The sequence below is a fragment of the Cynocephalus volans genome, chromosome 1 (assembly GCF_027409185.1).
Source record: "Cynocephalus volans isolate mCynVol1 chromosome 1, mCynVol1.pri, whole genome shotgun sequence".
NCBI classification, from domain to species: domain Eukaryota; kingdom Metazoa; phylum Chordata; class Mammalia; order Dermoptera; family Cynocephalidae; genus Cynocephalus; species Cynocephalus volans.
In genome coordinates this window covers 6980872-6999793 of record NC_084460.1, presented here as the reverse complement: position 1 = coordinate 6999793, position 18922 = coordinate 6980872, and the positions used below count along the sequence as shown (strand labels likewise).

Sequence of the window (18922 nt, the reverse complement as noted above, 5' to 3'; positions counted from 1 at the left end):
AAGTGTGGAGAAATTGCATCCTCATACACTGCAGGTAGGAACATAAAATGGTACAGTTGCTTGGGAAAGTTTGGCAATTTGCTCAAAATGTTAAACAGAATTACCCTATGATTCAGCCATTCGACTCCAAGGTATACATACATCCTAGAGAAATGCAAACGTGTATCCACACAAAAATTTACACACAAATGTTCAAAGCAGCATAAGGCATAATAGTCTAAAAGTGGAAACTGTAAATGTCCATGAACTGATTAATAGATAAAAAAAATGTATATCCACACAATGGAACATTATTTGACCATAAAAAGGAATGAAGTACTAATTCATACAGCACATGAAATTTGAAAACATTACGCTAAGTGAAAGAAGCTGATACACAAACACACTTATTGTTTGATTACACTTATAAGAGGTACTTAGAACAGTGAAATCTATAGAGATAGCACGTAGAACAGTGATGCCGGGGATGGGGGAATAGGGAATGACTGCTAACGATATGAGGTGTCTTTTTGGGGTAATATAAATGTTCTGTAATTAGATACTGGTAATGGTTGCACAATTTTGTAAATATACTAAAAACCAATGAATTATACACTTTAAAAAACAGAGGAGAAAGCGGAAAAATAACCATATCATAACCATACTAAACATAAGTGGACTAAACATCCAATGAAAAGGCAGAAACTGTCAGACTGAAAAAAAGCAAAACTCAACTACAGACTATCTGTAAGATGTAATTTAAATATAAAAAAACAAAGATTAAAAGGATAGAAAATGATATACCAGGCAGAGTGAACAGAAGAAAACTGAATAGCAATATTAATGAGGCAAAGGAGGTTTGAAGACAGAGTATTACATAATAACATATGGACCAATTAATCAGGAACATATAACAAAGCTATAAGGACACATCTAATAAACAGGACATCAAAACTCATGAAACAAAAACTAGTAGAACAATAAAGGAGAGACAAATCCTCAATCCCAGCCAGAGATTTTAACATCTCTTTCTCATTAATTAAGAGACCAAGTAGACAAAAGAATCAATGAGGACACAGACCTCAACAATACTGCCAATCCAACCTGACTGACATTTACAGAATACTATTCAGAAAAACTGCAGAATACACACTCTTTTCAAGGGCAAATGGAATGTTCACCAAGATACACCATGTGCTGGGACAGTCTCAACAAGCTTCAAAAGACTAAACTACCACGAGTATATTACCTGAACACAAGGAATTAAGTTAGAAATCACTAACACCAAGATATCCAGAACTGAGTAATATACTTTTTTTGGATCATAGAAGAAATAAAATAAATTAGAACATGTTTTAAGTGATAATGAAAACATCAAAATTTGTTCGGATGTAGCCAAGCACTGCTTAGAAGGAAATTTATAAAGTTTCTTGGGGGAAATTTATAGATTTAAATGTCTGTAATTTAAAAAGAAAGAAGGCTCAAAAATAGTACTCTTAAGAAAAAGAAGAGAAAGCAAAAGCCAAAGTAAATAGAAGAAAAGAAATAAAGAGATCAGTAAAATAAAAAAGAGGCAAACGGTAGAGAAAATAAACTAGAAGGTTGGTTCCTTAGAAAACAGTTAAAAAGAATAAAGAAGGAGAGAACAAATTATCAATATCAGGAATGACAATGCAGATATTTCTGCAGATCATACAGATGGTAAGAGGATAAGATAATATTATAAACAGCATTATGAAAATAAATTTAAAACTTATAAAAGAGATAAATTCCTCGCAAAATGTCACTTACCCAAAATGACTTAAGAAACAGAATATCTGAATAGCTTTAATTAAAGAAAGTAAATCAATAATTACAAAATGAGGCACAAACCGAAGGTTCTCAGTGGTGAATTCTTTCAAATATTCAAGGAAATGTTTCAAAGAAATCATACAAACTCTTTCAGAAAACAAAGGAGGGAATAATTCTGGACCCTTGTACCAAAACCTGACAAAAATAAGAAAATAAAATCAGAAACCAACATCCCTTAAACATATATGCAAAACCCCTCAACAAAATATTAGCAAATCGAATCCAGCAATATAATGGGACAACACTTTTATCATACTTAATGGTCAACGATTGAATGCTTTCCTGCTATGATCAAGACAGTATTGTACTAGACAGTACAGTAAGGCAAGAAAAGAAGTATAAGGGATACAAAAGAATAAAAGAAGCAATACTGTTTTTACTCACAGATTATATTAAAAATCCTCAGGAATATAAAACCAAACCTGTAGAACTAAAAAGTGAATTCAGGCTGGTCCGAAGGTAGCTGGTCATCAACTCATTGTTTAGTTACAGATCAAACTCTTTTTTCTACTCTTTCCCCTCTTCTCAATACTGCAAGATTATAGGAATAAGGTTAATATATAAAAATAACTGTACTTTATATATCATAGCAACAAATAGCTAAAAAATAAAAATTTTAAAATAATTTCATTTACAGTATTATTAAAAAATATAAAATACTTAGGAATAAATAGAAAGATGTCCAATATCTTTATGCTGAAACTACAAAATATTTCTGAAATTAAAGAAGACAGAAAATGGGGAGATATGTATCATGTTCAAGGACTGGAAAATTCAGGGCTTCCAGTCAAGATGGAGGAATAGACGGTCCCCAGCATCACTCCCTCCTGTAATCAACCAATTTACAACTATGAAAAAGCAACAACAGCCAAGCTGGGGACACTAGAGTTCAGGGGATGAGGAGGAGAGACCTACAGAGTGCATGAAGGCAGGAGAAGCCACAATGAGAGAAAGGACTGCTCCCACCATTTGGAATCTTGGCTGCTTCAAGGCTGGAGCTGCTGAGCACACAGAGCAGGAGCTGGCAAAAGCCACAGCTGTGCCCTTCAGATGGAGTTGCTTGGAGGCAGCAGGGTGGAACAGGGCCTTGGTGGCCCCCACGCCAGCAAGACCACTAACAGGGTTCCTGTGGATCCACACAGGAGCAAGGAGCCACAACAACCGAAAAAAGGAGCCATTCAGAGGCTGGTGAGTCATCACAAGGGACCAACACATGACCTGTCCCATGGGAAGTGTTTGGAGTGTGGGCAGTGGGGGAAATGGGCCACCAGGGGAACAGTGGGGCCCAGCATTGACAGCTGATCTGTCCCGCAATCAGCACAGGACCACTCTGTGTAGACTGGTCAGGAATGTAGAGGTGCACGGGGTGCAGTTTGCTGAAAAGACTCAGACCAAGACCAGAGTTTTCCACACAACCCAGGTGTCCTGGACCTCACGAGATCCAGAAGTGCTTACAAGGTCAACCATTAAAACCTGAGCTGCACAAAAGGCCTTCCCCAGGGAATCAGCAGCAATGAACCAATTAAGCCCAATCATAGGGCTCAAGTGCTGGTCTCCAGAGGAAGTTCCTTCATTTGAGAACTAAGCAAAGGACAACAAATTAGTTCCAGTACAGTAGGAACAGCAAATAATCTAACATAGAACTGAAAGAAAAAACAAAATACCCTCAGACCAGAGACAAAGTTTGACATTAACAACACCATAGAACACCTATAAAACCTAGAAGGACCAGAAGCCTCCTGGGCTCCTAAGCCAGGGAGCAGGGAGGGACGAGGGCCTAAGCCACACCCTTCTGACATCCACAACTGGCCCAGAGAAAATCACCAGGCTGCTGCAGGAAGCACCCTGGGCTCCCGAGCCAGTGTGGTGGGGGACAGAGGGCTTCAGCCACACTCCCCCTGACATCTGCATCCGGCCCAGCAACAACCAAGCCAATGCTGGAAGCCCCCTGTTCTCCCCTACCAGAATAAGGGGGGTGCCATGGGCTTTGATCATGCCCCCCCTTCCTCCTCTTCCCACCCTATTTTCCCTCCCCTTTCCACTTTCCCCCTCCCCGCCAACTGCTCCACCTACAACATCTTAGAATGAAGCATGGAGGAGTGGGGTGGGGGAAGCCCAACCCAGCTACAGCTCAGGAAGCTACTACCACTGCCCCAGGGCCCTGCTGCGGTCCTGGGACCCGGGGCTGGGGGAAGCTGAACCCAACCACAACTAGGCAAGTTGCTGCCCCCACTGGGGTCCTGAGGCATGGAGCTGAGGGAAGCTGAATCCAGCTGCAACCAGGTAAAGAGCACACCAAAAACACCATCTCCATGTGGGCAGCCCACCACAGCCACTGCAATTCCATGGCTGCCGCAAAAATGGCTAGTCTCTACAGCAGCAGTCACAACCACCATGCAGATGGCACGCCAGACTCTCACCTGCATTGACACAAGGAGAGGCACCACCAGCAGAGACCAAAAAAAAAAAGAGATCCCCTCTCTTTCTACAAGGCACACTCCAGAGTAGCAGAAGCAGTGTCTGATTTCTGATCATAGGGGAGGACTTGATACACCTCTCTCAGTACTGGACAGATCATCTAGGCAACAGACCAACAGAGGAACAGTTAATCTATCAGATGGAGAGAATAAATCTATGGTTATGGGGGGGGGGGGGAGATTGAGTAAGGGGCACAAAGAATAAGTATGATTTGCAACAGTGAGTATGCTTAAAAAAAAAGGGACTGGAAAATTCAATATTGTTTAAGACATGCATTCTCTCTAGCAGGCTTTTTTTTGGGTGGGAGAGGAGAAATTGACAAGCTGATTTTAAAATTTATATGGAAATGCAAAGAACTTAGAATAACCAAAACAACTGAAAAACAAAAGAACAAAGTTGGCAACCTGATTTGGTGACCAAAGTTACATTACCTAATTTCAAGACAATTTGGTACTTGCAGAAAGACAAGACACACAGATGAGCAGAACAGGGTGTGGTCAAAAGACAGACTCAACATATATGTTATCTGTAAGGAGGGAAAAACCACTGACATTCTACCCCATACCATATACAAATACTAACCCCAAAATGCATCTTGATGCTAATTGTGAAAAGCTAAAACTTTATACAACTCCTAAAAGCAAGCCTTGAAAAAAATCTTTGTGACACTGAGGTAGGCAATGATTTCTCAGACAGGAAATAAAAAGTATGAAATATACTAGAAAAAAACTGATAAAACAACTTCAACTCAACTAAAATTTTCCATTCTTCAAAACACACTGACAAATGGAGAGGCCAGCTACACATGGGAGGAAACAGTTGCAACATGGTATGACCTGACAAAGGGCTTATGTACAGACTCTACAAAGAACTCTTACAACTCAATTTTAGAAAGGTAAATACACCCAATTTAAAGCAAATAGGCAAATATTTTACAATAGAGGATATATAAAAGGGCAGGAAAAGCGCATGAATACTCAAACATTGCTAGTCATCAGGGAAGTGCAAATTAAAACGACTGAGTTACCAACTTAAAACACAACAGTCAGTAAAATTAACTGGGTAAAACTAAAAACAGCAAATGTTGGCAAAGACACGGAGCAACTGGACTGTCATACGGTGCTAGTGAGAATGCGGATGTTGCAAATGCTTTGAAAAGTCTGGCAATTTCTTAAGTGCTCTTGACCATATGACCTACAACTTAGAAGAAAAATGAGAATATATATTTCCATACAAACAAATGTTCACAGCGGCTACATTCATAACAGCCCCAAACTGGAAGCAACCTAAACATCCCTCAACAAGCAAACATAAACAAATTGCGATATGTTTTTCACTGGATACTGTGAGAAAGGCCCTCACTTGTCCAAGGCCAAAGGATGGACACAGAGACACAAGGTACAGCGAAGCGAGACTTTAATTACCGCCTTGCAAGGTTCGGGTGTCCGACGGGCAGGCACACAGAGAAGGGCTGTGGCAAGTGATTTGTTCCCTAGTGCGCAAGTCCCTGCCCCACCTGTCATTGGTCGGGGTGCACAGTCTTCCCGGATGACGTCTAAGATTACCCTGATTTCTTACCCCCTTGTAAGAAATTTATTTGTCTGAGGGCTCAGGACAAGCCCGTGAAAAAGGCCCACCCAAAACCCTGTGAAAAGAGAAACATTAGGAAATGAGGAGAACAATAAAGAGCTATTAACTCATTAACATCTCAAGGAGAACTTTATCCATTTGAAGTAAACAATTAAGGGCTGGTAACTCATTAGCATCTGAAGGAGAACTTCATCTATTCAGCGACCCCCAGGAATGGGCTGGACCAGTCAGACAACCTTCGGGCCGGTCCTGAATTATTTCTGAAAATGAATCACTTAGATTATTTTCTTACAGATATGATTTAGCAGCCACCGCCCTCCCCCCACAACAAACCACCAGTACAAACAGCAGTACACGTGGATATCGCACAGACATTAAGCTCACTAAAAGAAGCTGCACACACGAGCTGGCTTCACACCATGTGATCCCATCCATACGAAATCCTACAACATGTAAAACAATCTACACTGATAAAACTGAGATCAGTGGTTGCCTGGTGTGTGATGTTTGTATGGGGGAGGTTGACTGCAAAGGGAACTTTCTCAGGAGAGGGAAATGTTCTATTTTCTTAAGTAGAATGGAGACTACATGGTATATTCATTTGTCAAAAACTCTGGCCTATATACTTAAACTGTGTGAATTTTACTGTATCTAAATTATATCTCAATAAAGACAAGCTCAAATGAACACATTTAACAGAGGTACTGTAATTTCTAAAAAGATAAAGGAAATTTCTACATAGAGAACAGATGGAACCCCAAAACACCAAATACGTTTATTTTTAAGTGAACTTAATTAGAGAATTGTAGAATGCTGAATACATAATTAACCCTGAAAAATTAAATTTACAATTTTGATGAATTTCCACTTGGAGTGAAAACCACAAGAGAGCAAAGACCACACTGAAGCATGCATCAGTCTAGGTTATACATAAAAAGCCACTCCACTAACGATGAGCTGGTAAAAGAAAAAATCTTTTGGTGGCAAATATCATCATAACAAGCATTTAATAAAGAATATTTTTCTATACCGCTTAAACCACTGCTCAAGACACGGTTTAATTCAATCCCATCTTCACTATGACAGCTAAGAGCAAACCATTAAGTTGCTGATTTTCAATCCAGTGCTCAATTAATGCTAGGCTACCTCCTGATAAAGAAATGCTGCTGAAAGAGCAACTAGTTCATATTAAATCCCCAAAGTATGAATATTTTTATCAATATAGGCCCAGAAAACCAACTGGCTAGAACAGGAATTCAAGGGAGAATACAGGAGAAAAGTATGGTGTTGCAAAGAGTATGTTACTAACAAATCAGAACTCAGCATTTCAGATTTATATTGAGAGAGAAAAGGGGCAAAGAATTTCCAAAAATGAAACGAAACAAGAAGGCATGGGTCCACCATCGAACCTAAAATAGAAAATTAGCATTGCCTTAGAATGATGGTACTTCAAGTGCTGGACTTGGAAAAAATGCAGATTCTCAGGCCAGCCCTGGCCTACTGAACTGGACTGACTGCGGTGGGGCCCAGCGATGTGTTCTAACAAGCCCTCCAGGTGACTCTGATGTTCCCTGAGGTTTGAGAATCACTATCCTAAATGACACTACTTGTGCTTTTCCTTAAAGTCTTCTCCCTGTGTACCAGGTGTAATCACTTTCCTGAATCACATTCCCTTGATTTTCTTGTTTTCCACTTATACGTATCTTGATTTAGTTTTCCTTGTTTTACATTTATAAAAATACATCACTGATATGTATGCTTCTGTGACTTGCTTTATTTGCCCAACATTACGTTTTTTTGGGGGGGTGGCTGATTTAGCTGAGAGAAGGCACCACAGTTGCTAGCCATGTGGGCTCTCCCAGCATGGTTGCTCATCTCATCAACGCCTCAAGGACAGGCTCTAGAGAGTCTGACTGAGCAAACATCATTCCACAAGTGACGTCCCATCACCACTGCCATATTCTGTTCATTAGCAGTATGTCCTGCCCACACTCAAGGGGAGGGGATGGCATAAAGGCACAAAGGAGTCTACAGGATCATGGGGACTCTCCTCAAAGTCCAACTGCCACTTCCATTGCCCATTGTAAAGTAAGGCAAATCATAACTAAAGCCAAAATGTTTCATTATTTTAGTTATACTAAGTTTCCATTTATATTGTCAGAGCTAGGGCTCAGACCCTCGAAACCCACTGTACAGACTGGGTCCCCAGACCCCTCACACGCAGACACGCAGGTCCATGCTAGGTAATTGGGAAAGATTCCAGGAGCTGTTGGTAGTTGACCCAAGCTCAGTCCTCAGCTTCCTCAGCAGCAGCAGCTTACAGGTCCAATAGCTTACAGGTCTGGCAGTGGCAGTGGCCTTGCAGAGGGTCCCAGGGGCACTAGCAGCAGCAGCCTCCAGCAGCAGTAGTGGCCTCCCCATGCCCCCCACGAGGGGGGCATCCCGGGGATGAGAGGCACCGTGGATCAGAGCCACTCATACTTAAGTTCATAACCCAGGGCACCTGGGTGCACATGCGCAATTACACTAGACAATAACCAAGGAACACCTGAGCACATTACATTTACAACATTTACATCAAATGCTCGGCAAGATTCTGAACATCTGAGGGGCCCTGACCATTTTTCCTATATTTTCCCAACACCCATTAAAATACCACTTTTTCTTGGCAACAAAATGAAAAAATTCCTGAAAAACTTCTGAATGGAGACTTTATTCTAAACGTCTCTTGGGCACAAAAAATTTCTAAACAAAATAAACAAAACCTGGCCAAACCAAAGATGTGTAACTGAATCCTACTTTGGTGTTCAGAAGACAGATCAAATATCACAAAAGTGTGAGACTGAATACGAGCAGAAATAAGAGTCCGGTGGCCTGGGTACTTGTACCACGTGTACCGTGTGTGCTTTGCCTTAGTTTCTTTGGGTAAAAAATCATACCAGAGGGTACCTATGGTTCCATTCATATTTAAGATGCTGATTCTGAACTGCAGATTGAGATCTGAAAAATCTGTTAAAGCAGAAGTCCACAAGATAAAATTAGGGTGGACCATGAACTCTGATGAGAAAATATTACATTTTTATTTTAATAAAGCTATACCTGAAATTTTACATTTCCTTCAATTATGAATGTAAGCAATAAACCACAGCGATTTTAGTAGATTCTGTGTATTTTTCACCAGTAGAAACATATTTTCACATACTACAGGTTATTGCCGATATCTCAAAACAGCAATTATGCTCATCAATACTTGAAGAGAGTAATCTTGAGAAATCAGACCTGCTGCGACAGTATGTAATTTAATGAGTTAATTAGAAAAACCACATTACTATATAAAAATTTGATTCTTTAATACTTTACTGTTTTTCAGTATAATTGGGTTCTGTTGTAATCCTATTTTATTTTGTATTTTCAGAACATTATTTTAGACTAGATTCATAGGCATCATTAGAGTGCCATTGCAAAAAGTTAAAAATTCTTGTTTTTGAGGAAAATCTTTTAATTTAATATTTCTCTTTTACATTTCTCATTTACAGCATGGGGCTATGGTTAAGAGCTGGCAGTCCAGGGGCCAAATCTATCCTATGTCAATTACCAGCTGTAGGGAAAGTGAAAGAAAATGTTCAGGGCCCCTCAGATGTTCAGAATCTTGCCGAGCATTTGCTGTAAATATGCACATGCACCCAGGTGTTCCTTGGTTATTGTCTAATGTAACTGTGCATGTGCACCCAAGTGTCCTGGGTTATGGACTTAAGCACAAAGGACAAGTGGCTCTGATCCACGGGATGCCCCCAGGGGGGGCAACGGGGAGGCTGCTACTGCTGCTGGAAGCTGTTGTTGCCAGTGTCCCCAGGATGCCCCAAGAGGCCACCACCGCTGCTGCTTCTGCTGCAGCTACTGCTGAGGATTGAGCTTGTGTTGTCTGCCAGTGGCTCCCGGGATCTTTCCCAATTACCTAGCGTGGACCTGTGTGTGAGGGGTCTGGTGACCTAGTCTGTACAAGGAGTTTGAAGGGTCTGTGAGCCCTAGCTCTGAATACAAATGGAAAACTTAGTGTAACTAAAATAATGAAACATTTTGGCTTTAGTTATAAATGGCCCTACCCAGACAATTAGCATAGCTATTGCTGTAACCCGACACCGGCTGTGTAACCTTGGGCAATTTATTCAACCTCTCTTTGCCTCAAATTCCTCATCCTTGATGGATGGATGTTATCAGGATTAAACGAGAGTTTCTGAAATGCATTCAGAGCAGTGCCCAGGATACAGTTAGGACATGTTAGCTAGTATAGTTTCCATATACAGAGGCAGTATTATGCGGTTCTGTACATGCATAAACCTCACTTATGGAGATTACAGCTAAAAAGAAATATGGTGGGTTGGCCACTGGCTCACTTGGTTAGAGCACAGTGTTGGTAAACACAGGGGCTTGGATCTCCTTACTGGCTCACCACAAAAACAAAAGAAATGTGAGTTTCATATTTCATTTTAAAGATTAAATTGAATATGTGGAACTAGAAATAGTAATCCATTTAATTTCCTTGGGCTGGCAAACCATGGCCTAAGGGCCAAATCTAGCCTGTTGTCTTTTTTCTTTTCATAGCCTCTGAAATAAGAATGGCTTTTATATTTTTAAATGGTTGAGGAGGAAAAATCAGAATAAAAATACTCCCTGACAAGTGAAAATGATAAAGTTCAAACTTCAGTGTCCATAAGTAAAGTCCTAATGAAACACAGCCACCATCAGTCACTTCCCTATTGGCTATGGCTGCCGTCACACTATAGTGACACAGCTGAGTGGCTGCAACACATCATAAGATACACGAAACCTGAAATACTTACTATCTGTCCCTTTACAGAAAACGTGCTCCGATCCCTGTTCTAAAATGTGCAAGCCATAGAGGATAAAGATATGGAATGTTGCCTGAGTCAGTGTTTACTTTCTACTCAGCCTTCATGGAAACTAGTGATAATATTTCCACAAATGATAATGTACACATTATTGAGACAGTTCTAAGGCTCCTCATAAATCATTTCATCTAATCTTCATAATAACATTACTGGTTATTGTCATTAATCCCATTTTACAGATGAGGCAACTTATGCACAGGTTAAGTAACTTTCTTAGTTCACTCACATGATAGGTAAAGTCTTAGAGCCAGAAAGGGTAAACATTCATTAATCCAAATTTCTCTTTTTTTAGGATAATATGATAGCAAAACTTCAGAGAGTGATGACTGTGCATTCTGTCTAACTGCATTTGGATCACTGCTGGCGGAACAAAATAACGATCACTTTAGGCAATTCCCTTCAACAGAAAAAGTAAATCCACAATATTCTTTTTTTTGACTGGGGGCTCTTTTACACAGGTGTATTGAGTTTGTGAAAACTCACTGGGCTGTATAACTAAGTAGTGTGCATTTTTCTGTGTACATATATAATACATCAGTAAGTTCTGAGAGGACTGCTGTCACCAGCTGTTATCTGGATCACAGTCTTGTAAGAGTGCCCGAGCTAAACACACTCAGCCACGGTGCAGCCAGATTCCTGAACACATGAACTGAAATAATAAATTTTTGTTATTTTAAGTTGCTAACTTTTACGGTAATTTGTCACATAACAGTGGATAACTAATCCAGCATGAAAAAGATACAAGTATTAACACCGAAAGGAAACAAAGATGATAATCCTAGAAAATGAAGAGAATCAACTAAAAAAAAAATAAATAAATAAACAAGGTCAATAAACTGCAAATTAAAGACAGATACAGAGATATTGTACCTTATATTTCAAAAGTACTTGTAATATTAGTGTGATCCTATCCTTAATGGCAATAAAAATTAAATAAAATAGCCAGGACTGTGCTGGACTTAAATTAACAGAGTGTAACTTTTTAATGAGTGATACTCAGGGCTTGAATAATAACCAACTTCAATACTGTAAAGATGGCAATTTTGACCAGATTTCTTCATAGGTTTATTTGATTCCAATCAGAATGACAAAGGGATTTCTTATAGAACATGACAAAATTTTGTTATCATTATCTGGAAGAACTAGCAAGCAGGATTAAGACCAATTTTAAGCAGAAAGGCACATCAGAGGGACTAGCGCTATCACAGAGGAATATCATATTAGAGGGTACAGCCCACATGTGAAGGCTCAGTTCACAAATCACTTTCTCACACCAGGTTACACGCTCTGTTGACACCCTATATATATTTTTTTCTTGAATCATAATTGATTATACATATTTTGGGGGTTCAATGTTGGCATATGTTGATCAGTATTATTAGCATATCCATTATTACAAATCGTACTTATTCTTTATGCCCCTTATCCAATCTCTCCCCATCCCCCCTCCCTCCCTGCTCCCACCTCTGATAACTCTAGATTACTTCTCTCCTTCTGAAAGAGTAATGGTTACTCTGTTGATTTGTCGCCTAGATGATCTGTCCAATGCTGAGAGATGTGATCAGGTCCCCCACTTTAATCATAGAGTAGATGTTTCTTCTGTCACTCTGGAATGGGCTTTGTGGAGAGAGACATCCTCTTCTTTTCTTTGGTCTCCACTGGTGACTCTCCTTGTGTCAATGTACTCGAGTGGCTGGAGGGCCATCTGCATGGTGGTTGTAGCGTCTAGCTGCTATTGTGGCGGCCGTGGCTATTGTGGTGGCTGTGATGGACCACCCACATGGAAGTGGTGTTTGTCGCATGTTCCTTGCCTGGTTGTGGGAGGAGAGGGTCAGTCTCCAGCTCCATATCTCAGGACCCTGGGTGGGCCCTGTGGCAGCAGAGGCATGCCTGGTTGTGGGAGGAGGGGTTGGTTGCCACCTCCATCTGTTTTTACATTCTAAGTTGTTGTTGTGGAGCAGTTGGGTGGGAGGGGGAAGGGGGAAGGAAATAGGGCGGGAGAAAGAGGAAGGAGGGAGTCATGGTTGAGGCCCGTGGCACACCTCTCATTCCTACAGGTGAGACCAGGGCGCTTCCAGTGGTGGTTCAGTGGTCGTCAGTGGGCTGGTTGCAGATGTTGGGGGGATGCAGCCGAAGCCCTTGGCCCCCCACTGCCCTGGCTTGGGAGCCCAGGGCACTTCCTGTGGTGGCTTGTTGGTTGTTGCTGGGCTGGGTGCAAGATATCTTATATTTCTACTTCTAAGCACTTATCACCATAATTGTACAATATGCAGTTACAAAATCATTATTGTAATTATTAGTAGACCTCCCCACCCCCACCCCAGAATAGAACTGTAAGCTCCATGACAGCTGGGAAGGTGTTTGTCTTGTCAGTACTTACCGGCTGGCCTCCAGGGAGGCCTGTCAAGAGCTGGCAAGCATTATGCAAACAGACACCCTCATGCACTGATGATTCAAGGGAAAATGGAAACACCACTGTGGTGCGTAGCCTGGCAGTTTGTTAAAAAGAAAATCTTAAATGGGCATTTCTTTTGACTGAGTGATTGCTCTTCCAGAAACTTATACTAAAGAAATAAAAGTTTGCACACCTAGTGAATTTTGTATAAAGCTCTTCATTACAGTGTGTTTACACCAGTTAAAAGCTACACATAAATGTCTAACAGATTGGATTGACAACCACTTTTAGAGAAAAGGTGGTTGTAAGAAAAATAATTGCTATAAAGAAAAAAATTTCAGATACGAAAATGTGAAACTGTACATACAGTATGCATACAACTGTGCTTAAAAGAAAACACACCAACTCCCAAGTCTACATCCTAAATAGAGAATGGAAGAAAATATACTAAAATATATTTAAACTTTTATTTGTATTTATAGATACAACCTTGGTATTCTAGGGAAAAAGTTGTTATAATGAGTCCAGGAGCAGTAACTCTCCCCTAAGATATGCTATCTCCCTAAGTGAATTATTGTACAGTATATGCATGTATTGAAACAACACACTGGACCCCACAAATAATATACAATTAAAAACTAAAAAAAGAATTTACTACAATATTATTTGAGAGTAATATGACTGAGTACACGTGCATACATACACATCTAATTTTAGAAAATGAAAAAATACTAATGCTAATAATATCTCTTCTTACATAAAAAAGAAGTATTTTCCCATTTGAATTATTTTTTCTATTTTTACTATTTTAAAGAATTTCCTTGTTGTTTGAACATTAAGAAAATCTTTAATTTAAGAAAAATAACAAAAAACAACTCTCCCCTAAGGAATGCAGACTTCCATCCTGAGAAGAGTAGCATTTAGTCAACCTCTGCTCACCTTGTATGTAAGTTTATTGCACATTAATATCGGACCTAGTTTCCCAGCCCTGACAGACTGGATTCATCAGAACAAAAATATTTGAGGTATCATCTTGAACTGTCTGAAAAATATAAAACACAACCCATGTGGCATCAGAGGACCAAGAGACTGGGAAACCCATTGTGTCTCACCTTTTTGTGAGTTTGCCCTGTAGTTCTGTAAAAATGTAGCAGAAAATGTATATTAAGTTAGGGTCAAAACAAGGGAAAAGGTCATATCAGGAAGCTCCTTCATTAGTCTACATAGATAAAATCTTGCTCTAAATTTTTACACATCTCAAAGGCACCGGAGAGTGGTTTCCTTGGCAGTTATGAGTAAGAGAGCCTAGGGGCTCCAAGTTAATTATGTTACCCCCACCAGTCATGTGAACAACAGAAGATGATCAAGTGGCAGAAATGCAGCAAAATCTAGTTTTAATTTATGAGGCAATATTTTACCAATACTGCCAACAAAGATCAGAAAAAAGGCACACATAAGAGGAAGAATTCTACATTCTAATATGTTAGCTAGTGTATCCAAGACTAAGAATAGATCTGTGACAGTAAAATAAACTCATGGATTATAATGGAATAAAAACTCAACTGCAGAATAAACGAAACATGGGGAGACTACACTGGCAGTCTACACTGTTATGTAGTGGCTAATGTTCAGTTCTGTTTTGTTACAGAAGACAGGAAACATGACTTAAGTATTCCCTGTGCAAGAAATACTTAGATCAGAATTACTCACGTGATATCCCTTCGTTGATAGCAGCCCTGAAGCAGGCAGGCAATCAGGTCACTGATAAACTCCACGTCATCTCGGTGAAGAGCAGCTTCTAACTCCTGGGGCAGGGAGGGTGGAGAGAGAGAGAGAGAGACTGAGAGATCAGAGATTTCTTGAAATTCCATCTGCCCCTCCCTACCACCGCCACAAGCACCAAGCCACTAAATGGTCAGTGTAGTAGAAAGGCTACACATGATCAACTCAGCCCTTCCTCCTACAGTTACTGCTAGAAGAGCAACTGGAGTTCAGCTTTCTGTTTTCCCCTGGGGTTTATTTCTCCCATTGCTTCTTGCCAAGCCCCATTCCTTTTACCTGCACACTAGAAGAAACACACATATCTCTTTTTTACAAATCAATGTTAGCTGCATAATCAAAGAGCTTAACTCATATAAGTATGCTGTACTGTTTTCTATTTATTAATGGCAAGAGAGAATGAAGGAGCAATCATATAACTGACTATAAAATATTCTTCATTTACTTAACGTTTTCAATAGATTAGCCTTGTGCAACAGCTGTAAAGCACCACTACATTTTTAACTAGACAGCATTGGTAGTAAGCAATATGGCCATTTTTACTTTGGGGACACATCACCTACATGACTGATAAGAGATTACTAGAACTAAAATTAATCTTATCTGGAGAGACATAAGGTAAAGTCTATGTTCATGGTCTAATACTAGGTGAGATGTATTTGCTTTCCTTGGGGTTCGGGTAGACAATGCTGAAGATTTAGCTTGTCTCAGCACTGTATTCTAAACAAACTTTAGTTGAGAGCCTACTAGACAAAAAGTGGCAGTGGAAAATTTTAGGAGATCCTATTTCTCTTTTCAACCCCCCCAAATAAACAGATCCTTTCTGAGATGATGGAGTACGTTGTAAGTCATCAACTTTGACACTACAAAAGTTTGCCTGCATTCTTTACACGAGGATGCTATCGTCTACATGCAAACCATTTCCCAAGAGTCTGCACACTTATGGCTTGACGAGCTCATAACCAGATCTGCAATCCAGAAAAATCAGAATTGAGAATCTTAACAATGTTCTGAAGATATGGGATGTACATAAAATGCAGCTTCCGACCTTAACTCCGATTACATGGTGGTGTATACTACAGAGGGTGGTCTGCTTTAGTATAAAAACAGAAATGCTCACTCTAAATCTACTTCACAGGACAGAACATTAAGTGTACTAACTGACACAGACTAACTACCCTGAGCTAGTTCAAGTGAAAAAGAAGGAATCCTATACTGCCTTGAAAGCCCAGGTGGATGAAACTCAGCATTCAAAGGCATGGCTCAAGCTTAAAAACATTTTGCTTGCATTAAATACAAACTTGAAAACTGTTAGCATGTGCATAGCAGGGATTCTTATTCTTATATTAGCTTATTAATTCTTGTGGGCGGAGTTCTTTTCTACATTCTAGTTAGTGGTTATCCAGAAAAATAAGAAACCCTACTAACCAGAGATAACAAGGATTTGAACTATAATTAGTCAGAATTCATTCATTCAACAAATGTTTCTGGGAACTCACCCTGTGTAAGATAATACAGTACTTCCTAAGAACTGGGGAAGCTTAGTTTAGTTAGGAGGGATAAAATGGTACAGAAAATAAAAACAAAGTAATTAGTGCTATTAATAAGGTGCAGAAAAGGTGCTATGTGTATTATGGGAGCTGAGAAGAAAAGGATTACTTCTGGCTGTGGGAAGCCTGAGAGATTTTGTTAAGGTGGCAGCACTTGAGATGGGAAAACTAACCGTGTGATAATGGGGGGAGAGGCGGGACATAGCCAGGTGCAGGGAACGCCATGAGCACAGGCAGCGAGAGGATATCAGGTTAATGTGAGCTAAGACTGACAGGCGATACTGAATACCATGCTAATGAGTTTGGCCTTTCTTTGGAAGACAATATAGAGACCCACTACAGTTTAATTTAGTAGAGGAGAGGTACGGTGAGACTAACCTAGCTGCTGGGTATATAGGCGAATTCCAGTGGTAGAGGTCGGGAGGTGAGATGGATGTTAGCACAAGCAACAGTGCAGGAAGGAGAAAGGTTCTGGAGGGAAAGACAGGAAGGGAGAAACAGGAATTCAAGACCTGCCAGAATGAGAGCCCAGGTAAGGGAAGATTTCAATGGCTCATATTTTAAGCCTCGTCAGTGAGCAAGACTCCAAAGTAAATTGCAATTTTAACAGAAGCTAAATCCTTGAAGCAAAAAGTCTGATAGGTAAGTCAGCATCACTGAATGCTAGAGCTGGAAGGTAAATTATAGATCACCTATTTCAACTCCCTCAACTTAACTAGGTCCAGAAAGGTTAAAAGACTTCTCAAGGGCTCAAGGCAAATCAGCGACAGAGCCAAGTGACAGAGACCCAGGTCACCCAATTCTTCCCACAAGCAAAGCTCTGTTCTAGAAAGGCCTGATGGTTTCAACAATTACCACAACCACCCCAATACCTTATCTCTTTTCTCTGAGCCCTATGCAGAAACTCCTTCCCTCCACCAAACCATACAGTAGTCCTTTACATGAAAAGCTTCATCTACAAAGTCCTCCAAGCGAGTTCCACTTTGCTGTTTCCTCTGGCAGCACTGTTGTCACTGGAGTTATTTACAAAGCCTTACACATTTCTACTGGTTTCATTTACCTCCTCTTCATAAGCTACTTAAGGGAAAGGAAAGGAACATTTCTGTTGTCTTCTCTGCGGCCCTATCTAGCACAGACTTTAGCAAGCTGTAGGTGGTCAAGCAATTCAAAAATACATATTCACCTACCATGTGCCAGACAATGAGGACACAAAGTGAGGAAGAGGAAGCCCCAGGATGCTTATGGAAAGAAGGGAGGGAGGAAGGGGTCCGGAGCGCCAACATGTAAGCCAAAAATGGAAAACTTCTCTGGTTTTTTATTTAATGTGTTCACTGCTGTCTCCCTAGCAACTAGAACAGCGCCTGATGCAAAGTAGGCATTCAAATATTTTCTTGACTGAATCATAGTAAATAATTACAAGACAATGTGATAAACGCTATATTAAATACACAAGGTGATACAGGAAAACTAGAGAAACTGAGGAAAATGTGGAGGAAGATTTTGCTAAGGAGGTATGATTTGCTCAGGGCTTTGAGGGGAGAAAGGCACCAGCCGACAGACGACAGTGAGAAAGAGCAGGTGAAGGGCCACGGCATATGTGCAAAGGAGCATGTGCTCTCCCAACAGTGGACACGGGGAAGAGACGATGTCAGAAAGGCGTGGATGGAAAGGCCTACTACAGAGAGTGGATGTCACTCCGATGTGCAGTTATCCCTATGGGAAGGACAAGAGTGACACAGTCAGACCCGACTCAGAACACAGCCATGAGAGTGGCACGCAGAGTGCCTGGGAGGCTGTCAGAGGCAGGGACCATTACCTGGAAGCTTGCTACTGAAACCAGAATCTGTTTTAAAAAGAGCTCCATGATTCATAACACACATATAGTTTGGGAGGCTCTAGTCTAGAAAATAAAAGGTCAGAGCCTCTTGGAAACCAGCAGCTGTAGGAAGACAGAAGGGAAGGACTTGAAAACATGTGCAAGGAGGATAAATGCGGGTTTAATGAACCAAACACACAAACATCAGGACCAAAGAGGTGAAAGAACATGGCTCATAATGCCATTGACCTAAAACACAGCAAAATACATGAGAGAACTTGCAAATCAACTTAATTTCTGATATAAGAACTCTGAATTACAGAAGGAGAGAACAGAACTGTGGTTACTAGAGCGGGGAGGAGGGTTAGGGAGAAATTGGTTAATGGACACAGAATAAGTATGTTCTGTAATGATGAATATGCCAACTATCCTGATTTGATCATCACATATTGTACAAAAATACTGAATCCACTCTGAACCCCACGAATATGTATAATCAATTAAAAAAAATAAGTCTGTATTAAATCTTTATATTGTAACCACAAACATACTCAAATGATAATCTTAACAGCTA

At 40.3% G+C, this 18922-nt stretch overlaps 1 protein-coding gene across 4 annotated transcripts in view; it reads right to left on the bottom strand.

Moving 5' to 3' along the window:
* The window catches only part of LOC134378712 (chromatin remodeling regulator CECR2), a 152120-nt gene that overhangs the window by 42901 nt on the left and 90297 nt on the right, over nt 1-18922 (bottom strand). For all 4 annotated transcript variants that reach the window (XR_010023685.1, XR_010023680.1, XR_010023686.1 and 1 more), the window contains exon 2: nt 14914-15008. Coding sequence is in view for 1 of the 4 variants with exons in the window: in XM_063098030.1 (XP_062954100.1) it covers nt 14914-15008 (95 nt within the window). In the remaining 3 variants the exon portion in view is untranslated. The remainder of the gene's footprint in view (nt 1-14913; nt 15009-18922) is intronic.